Source organism: Hypanus sabinus, chromosome 13, assembly GCF_030144855.1.
Source record: "Hypanus sabinus isolate sHypSab1 chromosome 13, sHypSab1.hap1, whole genome shotgun sequence".
NCBI lineage: Eukaryota > Metazoa > Chordata > Chondrichthyes > Myliobatiformes > Dasyatidae > Hypanus > Hypanus sabinus.
This window is the reverse complement of record NC_082718.1, coordinates 46,652,969-46,666,592: the sequence shown is the minus strand read 5'-3', so window position 1 is coordinate 46,666,592 and position 13,624 is coordinate 46,652,969. Positions and strand designations below refer to the sequence as shown.

Here is a 13,624-nt window from a genome sequence, read left to right as displayed (position 1 = left end):
GCACATCCTTGAACCACGCTGGACGTGGACGTTGATGCAAGAATACGCATTTCACAGTACGTTTTGATATATGTGACAGATAAAGCTAATCTTTATAAACACATATTCCATGAAGATGACACGTATCTTCCCACTTTCCTGTTCTTTGATATAAATTATCTGGCCTTGGTTTGAAAGCGATTTACATTAACTTCACTTAACCCATATATATATATATATATATATATATTTATATAGGTTTTCTTCATCTGCTTCTATGTATCTTGCCAGACTGTTCTCGTATTCTACTTTACCTTTTCTTATATTTTCAACCTTGTAGAATTTTGAACTTTACTGAATCCTCAGGTTTACTCATATGTGGGCAAACTTCCCTTTGATCAAATGACATCTCTAATTTGTATTGAGAGCTCTTGCCATGCTTGCCTTCATTGGTTGGGTTACTGAGTATAAAATCAGGGATGGCATGATGCAGTTACATGGAATATTTTGGTTAGGCCCCATTTGGAGTATTCTGATCGTCCCACACTATGGAACAAATGTGGAAGCTTTGGAGAGAATGGGAAACAGCTTAATGGGGATTGTTCCTGAATTGGAGTTTAGTACCAATATGATCGTATTATTATTATTAGCGTATTGTTTTCTTTGGACTATCAAGGATTGAGGGGTGATGTGATAGAAGTATATAAAATTATGAGAAGCAGAGATGGGGCAGATAGTCAGAGAGTCTTCTTCTTAGGTGAAAATGCCAAACTGAGCAAAAGTTTAAAGTGAGGAGGTAAGTTTTAAGGAAGTGAGACATGCTTTTTTTATACAGAGAGTGGCAGGTGCCTGCAAGTCAGTAGAAGCAGATACGATAGCAATATTTAACAGGTACTTACACAGGCACATGAATGGAATTGGATCGTGTGTTGGCAGGTGAGACTAATTTAATTAGGCATCATGGCCAGCATAAACACTGTGGCCCAGATGCCTGTTCTGTTCCAAGTTTCCTACTGGACATTTTTGACTTAAAGGGGCATATATTATGGTATGTTAATTCTTTAAATATTTGCCATTGTTTATTTTCTGTTGTAGGGTTTAATGTAACTTCTCAATCCACTACGACCAACTCCATGCGTTGGCATGTGCCATAGTGGTGAGCACAACACTTTACAGTACCAGCGACCCGGGTTCAATTCCTGCCACTCTCTGTAAGGAGTTTGTACATTCTCCTCATGCCTGCGCGGTTTTCCTCCAGGTGCTCCGGTTTCTTCCCACAGTCCAAAGACATACCGCTTGGTAGGTTAATTGATCATTGTAAATTGTCCCATGATTAGGCTGGGGTTAAATCAGGGTTTACTGGGCAGAGTAGCTTGAAGGGCCAGAAGGGCCTATTCTGCGCTGTATCCCAGTAAAGAAATAAGTAAACTCGTGCCTCAAGTCTTTGGAATTTGCTTCATTCAGATTTAAGATGCTGGTTTCAAAATGAGCCAATCATTTTCAATCTCTATGTAAAAAAAAATTATATCAAATTATGATTACCATTCTTATGAATGAACCCTGTCTCATTGCACAAAATCCAGCAGCACACAGTGGATCACTTCAAGCTGATCAGGAAAATCACCTCTTATACACTCTAGAAAGCTGCCACCCATGCTATTTACACAGTTTTGATTTTGTGCCATGAGAAAGAGTTAGTTGATGATCTGGCAGTTAAAAGGCCTTCAGAGAACAGTGTAATCATAATTTGTAAAGATTTTTTTTGAAACAAAGGAATTCATTACCCTGGTCACAGGCAACATGCATTTCCTAATTTGTATTGTGCCCTACATTAACACTCCTGTTTGGTGGGATTTGCACCAAGTACCACCAATGCTTTCTGTCCTTTGCTCTTTAGTAGCCTCACCTTGACTATACATACGAGATTATCAAGGCCAAGATCCTTTCACTGCAACGCTTTACCTGATTCAGTAATATCAGGGCAACTTATTTCTTCTTCCTTTTTCACCATCTTCTGCAAGTTTTCTGGAATACTTAATTGACAACAATGGTCATTTATCTTTATTACTGCCAATGATTCACTCATCTTTACTAACAGTTCACCATTTCCTGTCCAATGCATTTTTCAATTTATGAAATTTGTTTTCCAAAGATCGATTTTTTTAAAAAAAAAGTTTAAAAAAATAAAATAAATCGAACAGCTATAAATCTTCAATTTTCTCTGATGGAACTCTAACTGGAGTCTAATGGAATAATGCTGCATCATGCATCCAACAAACTTCCAAATGGAGTGGAAGGAGAATTGTTCAATCCACATTGCTTCTACTCCACAGCCAAGGGCATCCGAACCTCCACATTCAAGCTGTAGTACACAGGATAACACTTGGGTATGCATATGTTTAAAGTAAGAACTCCATATTATCTTCGGTTCATTCATTGAAGCATCCAAAAGAATACATCTTAGTCACTTTTCTTGTGATTGCAATACTCCAATGGACATTGTTACTGTGGAGTGCTACAATTCCAATTCACTTGTTGATTGAAAGACATGGCTTTAGCCTCAAGATGCAGCAGAAGACAAGCTATACTGTGTTCGACTGCAGACTGCTGCAACATCCATAGACTCAGGGACTTGGCCTATATTTTTTTCCCCCTGTGTGACTGCATTTTACTGTTTTCTTTTATGTGCTAGCTGTACTTTTTGCTGTTTATAACTGTTTGTACTGTGTTTTGCATCTTGGCCCAGGAGTACAGCTGTTTCATTTGGCTGTATTAATGTGTGGTTGAATGACAATTAAACATGAACATGAACTTGAAATGGCAGTGTGCAAAATCCTAAAGGTCCTCTACCCTGTCCAAAAACATCAGCTCAGCAAAATTCTCCTAGTACACTGGACGATAAGCAAATGAATGTTATAATCCAGACCAGGCCGTCAATTGTTGCATAATTGAGATTTATTGTTCTGCCTTTGGAGATTCAACTGAGATAAGCAAGACACTATCATTTAGACTCCAACAGAGAAAACGTTTTTTTAGTTCAGAAAGGATTAATTGAAGTAAAATCTCTGATTTTTCTCACTGAAAAGATTTTGTTACCCTTCTTTTCCTCTCCACTATGAAAGATGATAACTCACATTGTGTATGGCTCAACAGATGTTAGAAACTCCATGGTTACCTGACATTATTCTGGGATGAGCTAACCAGGTGGTGTCAGGAGATAACAAGATGTTCATTCAAACACACAGGGTTATGTATTACAGCTATTCTCAACTGCATTCTCAACAATAATGTAAAGTTTAACTTACACCCAGTCATTGGCAAAGTAGTCTGACAGACTCATTTAAAAAGAGCTGCCGTATCCAAAAGTGTATTCTCACCAGTTTTAGCATGCAAAATCCACTAATTGAGACACTGTGACCAAGGCAAATACTCCTTCTCCTTCTGTAACAGAATATTGCAGCGCCTGCTGTAAGATCGGAGTTCAATTCCCACCACTGTTTGGAAGGAGTTTGTATGTTCTCCCTGTGACTGCATGGATTTCCTTTGGGTGCTCCAGTTTCCTCCTATATTCTAAAGATGTTCAGTTAAGGTTGGCGCTACATTGGTGCTGGAAGCGTGGTGACACATGCAGGCTGTCCTAAGCACAATCCTCACTGATCTGATTTGACGCAAACAACGTATTTTACTGTGTGTTTCGATGTACACGTGACAAACAAAGCTAATCTCTCTCTAATAGCTTCGGACCTACAGAAATTAATTCAAAATTTATCTGTTTAAGAGCAAGGGTTCCCAATCTGGGTCCACGGGCCACTTGCTTATTTGAAGTGGACCATGGCATAAAAAAGGTTGGGAACTAGAACCCTTACCTTAAAGCCATTTCAGCCACTGGGCATTGAAAACCAGTCAGAATGTCCTCACATCCAAATCCTATCCTACGACTAGGATTAGGAACCAAGTTGCAATTCAAGGAAATCTACCATCTGAAATAGCTGGGCATTGCAGTGAGTCTCTCTAAGATCCCTCAACTCCATGAACTTTCCTGCAGCAGATAAGTATCTGTGGTGATCAAAATCAGTTCCCCAAATAATCTTATCCCATATTCTGAAAAGAAACGGGCCAGTGATACTACCTCCACACAAAACATCAACCATGTTTCTCTTTGCACAGATGCCTCTCAGTGTTTGCAACATTTTCTGTTTTCGTTCAAGTTTCCAGCATCAAGTCGAACTTACTGACAGATGCTTAAATACAATAAGGTACAGGTAGACTGCTACTTGCAGTTGCATCACAGGGACTTTAATACAAACAACACAAAGGAGCTGAGCTACAGAATTCAAAACAATTAAGAAAAATTGTGCAAAACATTAGTGCAAGAAAAACAGATAAGTCCTCAGTAGTGCAAAAGGTGGTCTGTAGTGTTACACTTCTGAGTTAGGATCTGCATTTCTTGTGTGGAGGCTTCAGCAGGTTGCAAAATTAAGACATGTAGATCTGAGATTTCAGGTTTGTGATCTTGGACTGAGCTCACTTTACTGACTGAACCTAGCATTATGAAGTAGCGTTTCACTGTAAATGGTTCCAACACTGGAAAGATTTTAATTTAATTGTTAGCTTCCTTCTGGTTCCCTTCTTCCTTCTGTTAGATGTGGGAAAGGTACACTTGGGTTTCTGATTTTGATAATGCCTTATCAATGACTGGAACTTAAAACTTCTCAAGAGTGATTACGCTTTTACAAAGGGTATTTATCTAAAACATTAACTCCGCTTCTCTTTCCACAGATTTTTATTTTAAAAATACACACACACAAAATTATAATTGGTGTGCAAAGCCTTTGCATTTGCAGTCAACACATTCAGCAGTGTTAACGTTTTTCACGTGCCTCCATGGAATGAGCCACCATTTCTACATTTGGGGTGCTTCCTGACCTGACTCAGCTCCTCCGTGTGCAACAGTTCCTCCTCAGAGCCTCTGCATTGGCGGCACCGAGCTAAAGTGCAACCTACATCAGGTACTCCTACGGGGCAGTAGATAGCATATCTTTACAGTTATTTGCCTAATCAGCTGAATGTTTTCCAGCATTTTCTGCTGAGGTCTCTCTTAGGGAGTATTCTGGAGTTAGGTTATATAACAAAGTATTAACTTCAGCAACCAGTCTTTAGAACTAAACATGGATTGTAGATTAAACTTAAAATGCAGTCCTGGGCAATAGGTTCCTAAGGCTGTGTAATTGAAAAAAAAGACAATTCCAATTATCATTAACTTGGGGTATCTGCAGCATGGGTGTGAAAAAAGAGGTGTGAAATAATATGTAAATCAAAGGAAGCATTGTAGGTACATTGTAACTATAGAATTGTCCTTTGATCTTCAGCATTTAAAATGCCATGTAATATTGGGTCAAACAGGCCTCATCCTTCAGAGATTGTCTCATTTTCTCGAATAAAAAGCTACTTTTTATCTACCAGCTGCATCTCTCCGGTGACTTTGTTCATGTCACAACAGTCTCAGCACAGTACTGGCTTCTATTTCACTAATGCACAATTAACAGATTATGGCTGAGATTTCGAGATTTGAGATTTCTAGCCTTTCTAGTATTCTAGTATCCATTTCAGTACTAGAAATGTTGTTATATACTGAAAATTCAACTAAATAGCTATGAGAATCAGCCATTGAGCTGGACAGCCTAATTCTGTTATGTCTTATGGTGTTACAAAGACATAATAAATCAGCCATGATGGAATGACAGAGTAGATTTGATGGGCTGAATGGCCTAATTCTGCTCCAACACCTTATGGTCTTAAGAATCAGAATCACTGACATATGAACTGGATCTTGTTTTGTAGTACAGTGCAAGACAAATTAAATTTCTATAAGTTACAATGCAAAGGTAGTGCTAAAGACAAATAAAATGGTAGTGCTTGTGGATTCATGAATCTATTATTTAATTATAAAAATAATGATCAATTTATATTCATTGGGGACCATACTATCACAAAATCAAGACATTCATTCATTCAAGGAATAAATGGAAAGATGATACTAGAACCAGCAAGCAATGAATTCACCGAGTACTGCAAGCTGAAGAGCCAGGACTAGGGAAAGGAAGCAGATTAAACAACTCCTCAAAGTTTAAGTGAATACAGAGAGGATTCCAATTAGATTGTTTAAATGATTTTACTGCAGCTAATAAAATTAACTACAGTAAAATAGAAAAAGCTATCAGAGCAAACCAAACAGGTAATTTCGGTGAAATAAAAGGATTTTTTTGCGCACTAAGAAATGTTCCAATGAAACTTGCCATGGAAAAGCTACTACCTAAAACACTTCATAGATTAAGAGGAAACAAACACCAGCTCTCAAGGCAAACTCCCTGACTCAATCCAAAAATCACTGAAGACTGTCTCTAAGGCGTACTCACTCCATTAAAACAAGGAGAGAAACCTTGTTTTAAATTGTTGATCTGTAAGCGTGTCCACTATCACATTCAATAGGCTGCCATGGTCATGGAGAAATGGTATCAGGGCAACGGGAATCCATCAATGCTGGCTGATTATTGTTGGATTCTTAAGGAAGACACCTCAGACACTGAGAACAAATGAAAGCAATCAACAAAACATTTTTAGCCTAGTTGAACTATTGCACCATTATGCAATTAAACGTGTTATATTCAATAAATGTTAATTTCTTGTTTCTCCAAATTCTACATGATACAAGTAGACTGAATTAATATTTGTGATCAGCTTCAGGCGGCCTATCATAAACAAAAAAAAATTCTGAGGAAACAACACTTTCAAAAAAAAAATTGTTTTCCAGTGATACCATCTTTCAGTCATGCAATTCAATCCATTGGCTTCCCAAACATGCCTCTGCCAAGTCTTCCATCAATTAAAGGATCATTCATACACAAAAAAAAAGGGGCCTTCCTTCTCCACTAAATGCAGATGAAAAATAGTCCAAGCAGTATATTCTGGAAAAAGGGATCCAAGTCACCAAAACTTTTTGGCAGGTATGAGATGAAAGAATCAAAAACATGGTAAACATGAGAAGAAATAGGAAAGGCTCAGTCTCAAATTACTGGGTAATCAGGTGCAGACTCCAAAGGGAAAATGGCAAATGGCTACAGCTGATATCTTTGAAAGTATAGCTCTGTTACTTCTCGTGACCCTTAAAGTCAGCACCAAAGAAAAATAATTACCAACCTGCCTCATTTCATCAAATTAGTGTAGCATGCATCTAACAATAGCTCCAGTTACACATCACCACTTGGAAAGGGTCACGGGATGCTACCCGACGAGCAAGGTGATGAGAATATTGGTCTGATGAGGTCTATTAGGAAGTCTGGAAATTGTCCAGTTTTTACAATTTTTGATTGAACTTCCCTTTTTCAAATTGTATACCACAAAACAATGTTTGTGGCAGAAGAAACTTTAGCAGAAAGAAAGGAACAGAGTAAGTGCCCAGCAAGAGTTCATATCCTCATTGGCGTGTCCTGGGTGGATACCAAAGACCATAGCCCAAAGGTCAATCAGAAGCCCAAAAGTCGAGTGATCAAAGACCCCAATCTGCAAATCTCTGCAAGTCCAATGGGGAAGTTGAAGACCCAACGTCTGCAAGGGTGGGTGGGTGGGAGGGAGAAACGGTATTTCTTGTGCTGCTGCTGCTTTGTCACTTGGTACGTTCTGTTGCGTTGTGTTCTGTGTTGCTCTGATAAGCATTGTGGGTGTGCTATGTTGGTGCCAGAATGTATGGTGACCTGTGTGAGCTACACCCAGCACATCCTTGGATATGTTGGTTGTTAACAAAAATGACACATTTCACTGTACCCATGATAAATAAATCTAAATCAGAATCCAAAAATTGAATCTGAAATATAGTACCTGTAGCTGCAGAAGTTAGAGTCCAGCAAACAATGACTGGTCATTCCAACTTGTGCTTTTAACTATAGAAGCAAAGGTGGCTTTCTGTTCCTTTCGCTCTGCTGCTCACTGTTTAGTTAAGCTGCCAGGGGAATATTTCATTAAATGAAAGCCATGACCAATGTAGCATTCAATAGTTTAATGAGCCGTTTCTTTTTCAGGATTCTTGCTACATTTATCATGCAGTCTACAATCCTTAAGTGGTAGATTTTCAGATTCGAATCATGATCTGTACCCTCATCATTCTCAGTAATCGAAAGATTTGTTCTGGTTTGTCTTCCTGCAAAAACATCAATATACCCGCCTTCCATTGTAAGGGGTTATTCCAGAAAGTAGATGAAAGATAAAAGACTGGTCACCACCCAATTCAACTACAGAGCAGGCACAAGCAATCAAGCCCCTGCTTTAGTTGCTTGTGTACTTTTTAATTCAATTTTCCCCATTCCACTTTTAGTTATATCACATGCTGATATATGTATCTATAACTTTAGAAAATATATTCTGATTCATAAGTTTTTCTGCTGTACAGAACCACATCAAAACACCAGCTGGGTGCCAGAGACGAAGTCCATTGGCTGTGCCATATGGCTCCATCAGCCTTTTCTTTCAATATGCAGAACTCCTTGGCTCTTTTCAGCAAAAAATATAAATCTTCCTGTAGGATTCTACTGTAGATTTTAATTAGTTGGACACGAACCACAAAGAATTTGGTCTGCAGCACTGCATTATTATTGCTGAAATTGGTCCTCCCATCGGTGTTCATTAGGAATCTAGCAACAAAGATGCCTTGCTGATAACTCCCTAAAGGAATATTTGTTGATAGCTAAGAAGGATTTTTATAAACAACACATTAATCTCCATTTTCAGAATATCCTTTTCCCCTTTCTGATTAATGTGTCTATTCTAATTAAGATAATACAAAAATGAAATCTTCCAAGGCTCTTGGGCAGTGTTTCCTCCATTATCAGCGTGGCTCAGATTAGCAAGATATTACATTGACATACTGCATTCACATACACAGATTGATTGTACCTTGCACATCCAAAACTCTGTGCCAATTTTGGTTTAGTGTCAAAGAACACAACAGCACAGAAACAGACCCTTCAGCCCATCTAGTCTGTGCATAACTGTTATTCTGTCTCATCCCATCAACCTGCATCCAGACCATAGCCCTACATAACCCTCCCCTCCATGAACTTTTTATAAGTTTATGTAATTTCTCTTAAATATTGAGACTGAAGTTGCATCCATCACTTCTGCTGGCAGCTTGTTCCACATTCGTATCACCCTCTGAGTGAAGAATTTCCCCCTCAGGTTCCCTTTAAATATTTCACCTTTAATCCTTAACCTTTGACCTCTAGTTCGCACCTCGCCCAACCTCAGTGGAAAAATCCTGTTTGCATTTACCATAGCTATTCTCTTCAATTCTCCCCTCATTCTCTTACACACCAGGGAACCAAGTCCTAACCTATTCAACCTTTCCCTACATCTCAGTTCAAGTCCAGGTAACATCCCTGTATGCTTTCAATCTTATTGATAACTTTCCTGTCAGTAGTGAACAGAAATGAACACAAAGCTCCAGATAAGGCCGCAGCAACATCTTATACTATTTCAACATAGCACCCCAACTCCTACAGTTGATACTTCAATTTATGAAGGCCAATTGCCAAAAGCTCTCTTTATGACATTCCCTACCCATGATGCCACTTTCAGGAATAATGGGTTTCCAAGATCCTTCTGTTCTATCACACTCCTCAGTGCCTTGTGTAAACCCTACCTTGGCTTGTCCTCCCAAAGTGCCTGCATTAAATTCCATCTACCACTTATAGCCCATTTTTCCAGCTGGTTCAGATCCCACTGCAGGCTTTGCTAACCTTCCTTGCTGTCTCCCACATCTCTATTTTTGGTATCATCGGCAAATTTGCCACACAACAAACACCAACAGCACACCACTAATCACAGGCCTCCCTCAGAGAGGTAAACATATACTTGCACTCTCTGACTTCTCCTGCGAATCCAGTATCAATTCCAAAATACCATCTCATGCTGAATGCCAAGCAACTGAACCTCCTAAACCAGTCTTCCATACGGGACTTCGTCAAAGACCTTGCCAAAGTCCATGTAGACAACATCCTTGTTTGGGATATTTTTGAGAGATAGATGGTCACAATTTTATGGGACAATTAAGTAATTTTTAAAGTGTCATATACAATAGAAGCAGGCTGATGAAATTAGTGTTTCAGTAACGTGCATCAATTTTCTGAGCAATCGCTGCATTGCCTCTTTGTTGTATGATGTTCATGATTGGTTATTTATAACAAACTGAATCCATCCTACAATATTAATGGACATCGACTCTTGTTGCCCAACATTGAGAAGTTATTTGCATCCCCATCTTGGTTTTTAAACTGTAAATACATATTACAGGGTTACATGAAAATTAATCCTGGCAAAGATTGAGAGTGACAACATTATAACTAGAAAGAAGCAGGTGTAAGTAAGAAGCATGCTTCCCGTATTTAATACAACATATTTTAGCAACTCTAATTATTCACTCAACTATGTACAAGAACCCTAAATTCACCATGGCACATTATTTCAAATATTTGACTGGAAGATGCATTGTCTGTGACATTGGTTCATGAAGTGTTTGAAGGTGTGTAACAATTACTTACGTCCCCAGACCCTTTGAACTGGTGGTACTAAAGTGCAACTTACTTCACATACTCTTACAGCCTGGAAAGTTGAACATGGCAGTAGGTAGCAGACCTTTACAAACATTTGTCTAACCTTCTGAATGTTTTCCAACGTCTTCTGCTGAGGTTTCAGCACAGTACTGGCTTCAATTTGGCTAATACACAATTAATAGGTTATGGTGAATTACAAGGCTTGAGATTTTGTTATCACTAGAGACCGAGAAATGTTGTTATATACTGAAAATTTCAACTAAATATCTATGAGAATCAACTGATAAGCTGAATGGCCTAATCCTGCTATATCGTATGGTCTTATAAATGGATAATAAATCAGCCATGATGGAATGGCAAGCAGACTTGATAGGCTGATTGGCCTAATTCTGCTCCTAGGTTTTATAGTCTTAAGAATCAGAATCACTGACCTATGTCCTGAATTCTGTTGTTTTGTGGCAGCAGTACAGTGCAAGACAAATTACATTTCTGTAAGTTACAATGCAAAGGTGTTGCTAAGCACGTGATGAAGTATCTTGGCCTGAAACATTGACAGTTTATTGCTCTCCATTGATATCATCGGATCAGCTGAGCTCCTCCAGCAACTTGTGTGAGGTACTCTGGATTTCCAGCATCTGCAGGACCTCTTGTTCATGATTTTCCCAACAGGTATGTGATATGCCACTGTCTAGGCCACGTTAAATATTGAGTTGCTCTTGCTAATAATCAAGCATTCATTGGCACATTAAGGAATATCCAACTCAAAGTTAAGATCTCAAAGTTGAAACTTCAAAGTAAATTTATTACCAAAGTGCATATATGTCACCATATACTACCTTGAAATTCATTTTCTTGTGGGCATTCTCAGTAAATAGGAAACCCACACAAGGACAGGCAATCAAACAGCAAACATGCACGGAGAATGTGAGTTGTGGAGTCCTGGATTGTGGAACAGTTCATTGTGGAAGTGAGTGAAGTTATCACACTGGATCAGGAGCCTGATGGTTGAAGGACACTAACTGTTCCTGAACCTGGTGGTGTGGAGCCTAAGGCTCCAGTGGCAATGACCAGAGGCGAGCATGTCCTGGACGGCAGGGGTCCTTGATGTTGCTTTCTTGCAACTGCTACTTGCAGACGAGCTCGGTGCTGGGGAGGGCTTTCCCTGTAATGAAAATCTGATCACATTCCAGCAACATCTTACAAACTCCAAGGCGGCCGCGTCAGTTCTGCAAGATGCAACCTCCTTTCCGTGTTTGAACGGGCTTAATTTGTTGTCTGAGGAGGAAGACCTGGGGTCAGTGGACAGCCACTCGAGAGAAAGCACTAATTTCAAATTGCGATCAAATAGTTACTCTGAGGGTCATATTCTTCTGTTTTGGAATTACTAGAGCATTCTGTTACAAATGGGAAGTCACGATACGAATCAGTATTTTCGGACACAACAGAATCCCGCTTCCAAAATTAGATGTTTCCTCGTGTATTTTTTAAAATTTAAAATGACTGTACAAATAACTAGATCAGCAATAAAGAGTGCTTAGAATATCCGAGCATGTAAATAAACGGCAAGTCGGGGTCTAAGGCATCACTTTTATAAAGAAAGATGTCAAGAATGTCGGTTTAAAGATACAGGCTACCTACGACCCCAGCACACAATCCGCAAAACTGCTTAAAAACTAAAATTATTTAATAAACTAAAATTATTTAATTTCCCCTTAGGTTGGGGAAAAAGGGTTCCTTTAAAAGTCCGGCACCCCAAGAGTTAATATACTGAACAGGGAAATTCCTCCGCTTATTTGCAAGTAATGTGCGATAATTCCCAGAGCTGACGCCTCGATAACTCACGGATGAGGAACAGGGAGGGGTTCGGACAGTTCAAAACACCACCGCATCACTTCAGTTTCATTCTCAGCAACGAGTCGAACTGTACTCCGTCTTATCAAAAACACTGTAATAAGATGCGGTAAAGTTGGCATTTCTTGCCCACCCCACCCCCACCTGAGAGACACTTCCCTGTCAACTTTCCAATACTCAGTTTAACACTTTCAACTTGAGGGGTAATCGAATTGTACGCGATCCCAACAGGACCTCGGATGCCTTCCCACGTTGTGCAGAGAACCGTATTATAGTTCTGACTTGACTTTCCCCAAGTCATTCCCAATATCTCACTTTAAGCGGACGCTCAGCCACCCGTACACGGGGTGAGTGCTAAAGACACTTCGTGCTCAGCTGGTGCTCGCGTGCTTTTTCGGGGGCGGGGTAGGGGGTTTGTAGGATGCCCCTTACCTGCAAGAAATGGTGATCTCCACTCTCGTGGCCGGGATGTTGGCATGCAGAGGATCGAAGTCACCTATGGACGCCATATTACTGAAGCCTCGCACGGCGTCTCCCAGCCGAGCCCCGAAGCACTGAGCGGCTCCACGGCTCGGGTTAGCGTGTGCCCGAGTGATGTCACTTCATCACAAACACAAGGAAACGTCCGCAGGCGGGAGCGAGCGAGCGAGCAGAGGGAGAGCAATGGCACTGAGCTGTATCCGCACCAAAACTCCCAACTAGCCCAGCTCAGAGGAGGAGCACTGGCAGGCATTTTACTCAACGGTGTGTGTGGGGGGGGTTCCAAGAAATTTAAAGAGAGGATGTGAAAAGTACTCTATCATCCCAGAATTATTTGAAGATCGACGACATCTTCGCGAACATCATAGGGAAATATGTAAACGCCACTAACGCTCGCGTTAGAGTGTTATATACAATTGAAAGTCTTTCTTTATTCAAGGGCCCATTCGTCTGGGAAACGGCGTACCTAAACTATTTGAAGAAATGCAGCAAATCATTACGTTTCTTCAAAGAACAGATAAACGACCACAAGCGGCGTTAACTTTGTTGCTGCAGTAATCTTTTTCAAAATATAAAATCTAATAAAAGACAGTGCTTGCAATTCGGTGGCGAATTTCGCATTAGATTGTGGACATATTACAGTGCCTGTGATTCTGCACTGTGCTGACAGGGTAAACTTTTTAATGAAGTGAGACCTACAGCACTTCCGGTGG

General features: G+C 39.9%; 1 protein-coding gene across 3 annotated transcripts in view; it reads right to left on the bottom strand.

Annotated features, from left to right (window-relative positions):
• The window catches only part of LOC132403834 (copine-8), a 336,023-nt gene extending 322,594 nt beyond the window's left edge, over positions 1 to 13,429 (bottom strand). For 2 of the 3 annotated variants that reach the window (XR_009515366.1, XM_059987560.1), the window contains exon 1: positions 12,864 to 13,429. Coding sequence is in view for 1 of the 3 variants with exons in the window: in XM_059987560.1 (XP_059843543.1) it covers positions 12,864 to 12,940 (77 nt within the window). In the remaining 2 variants the exon portion in view is untranslated. The remainder of the gene's footprint in view (positions 1 to 12,863) is intronic. The other variant, XM_059987561.1, reaches the window with a different exon arrangement.
• Positions 13,430 to 13,624: the final 195 nt, after the last annotated feature.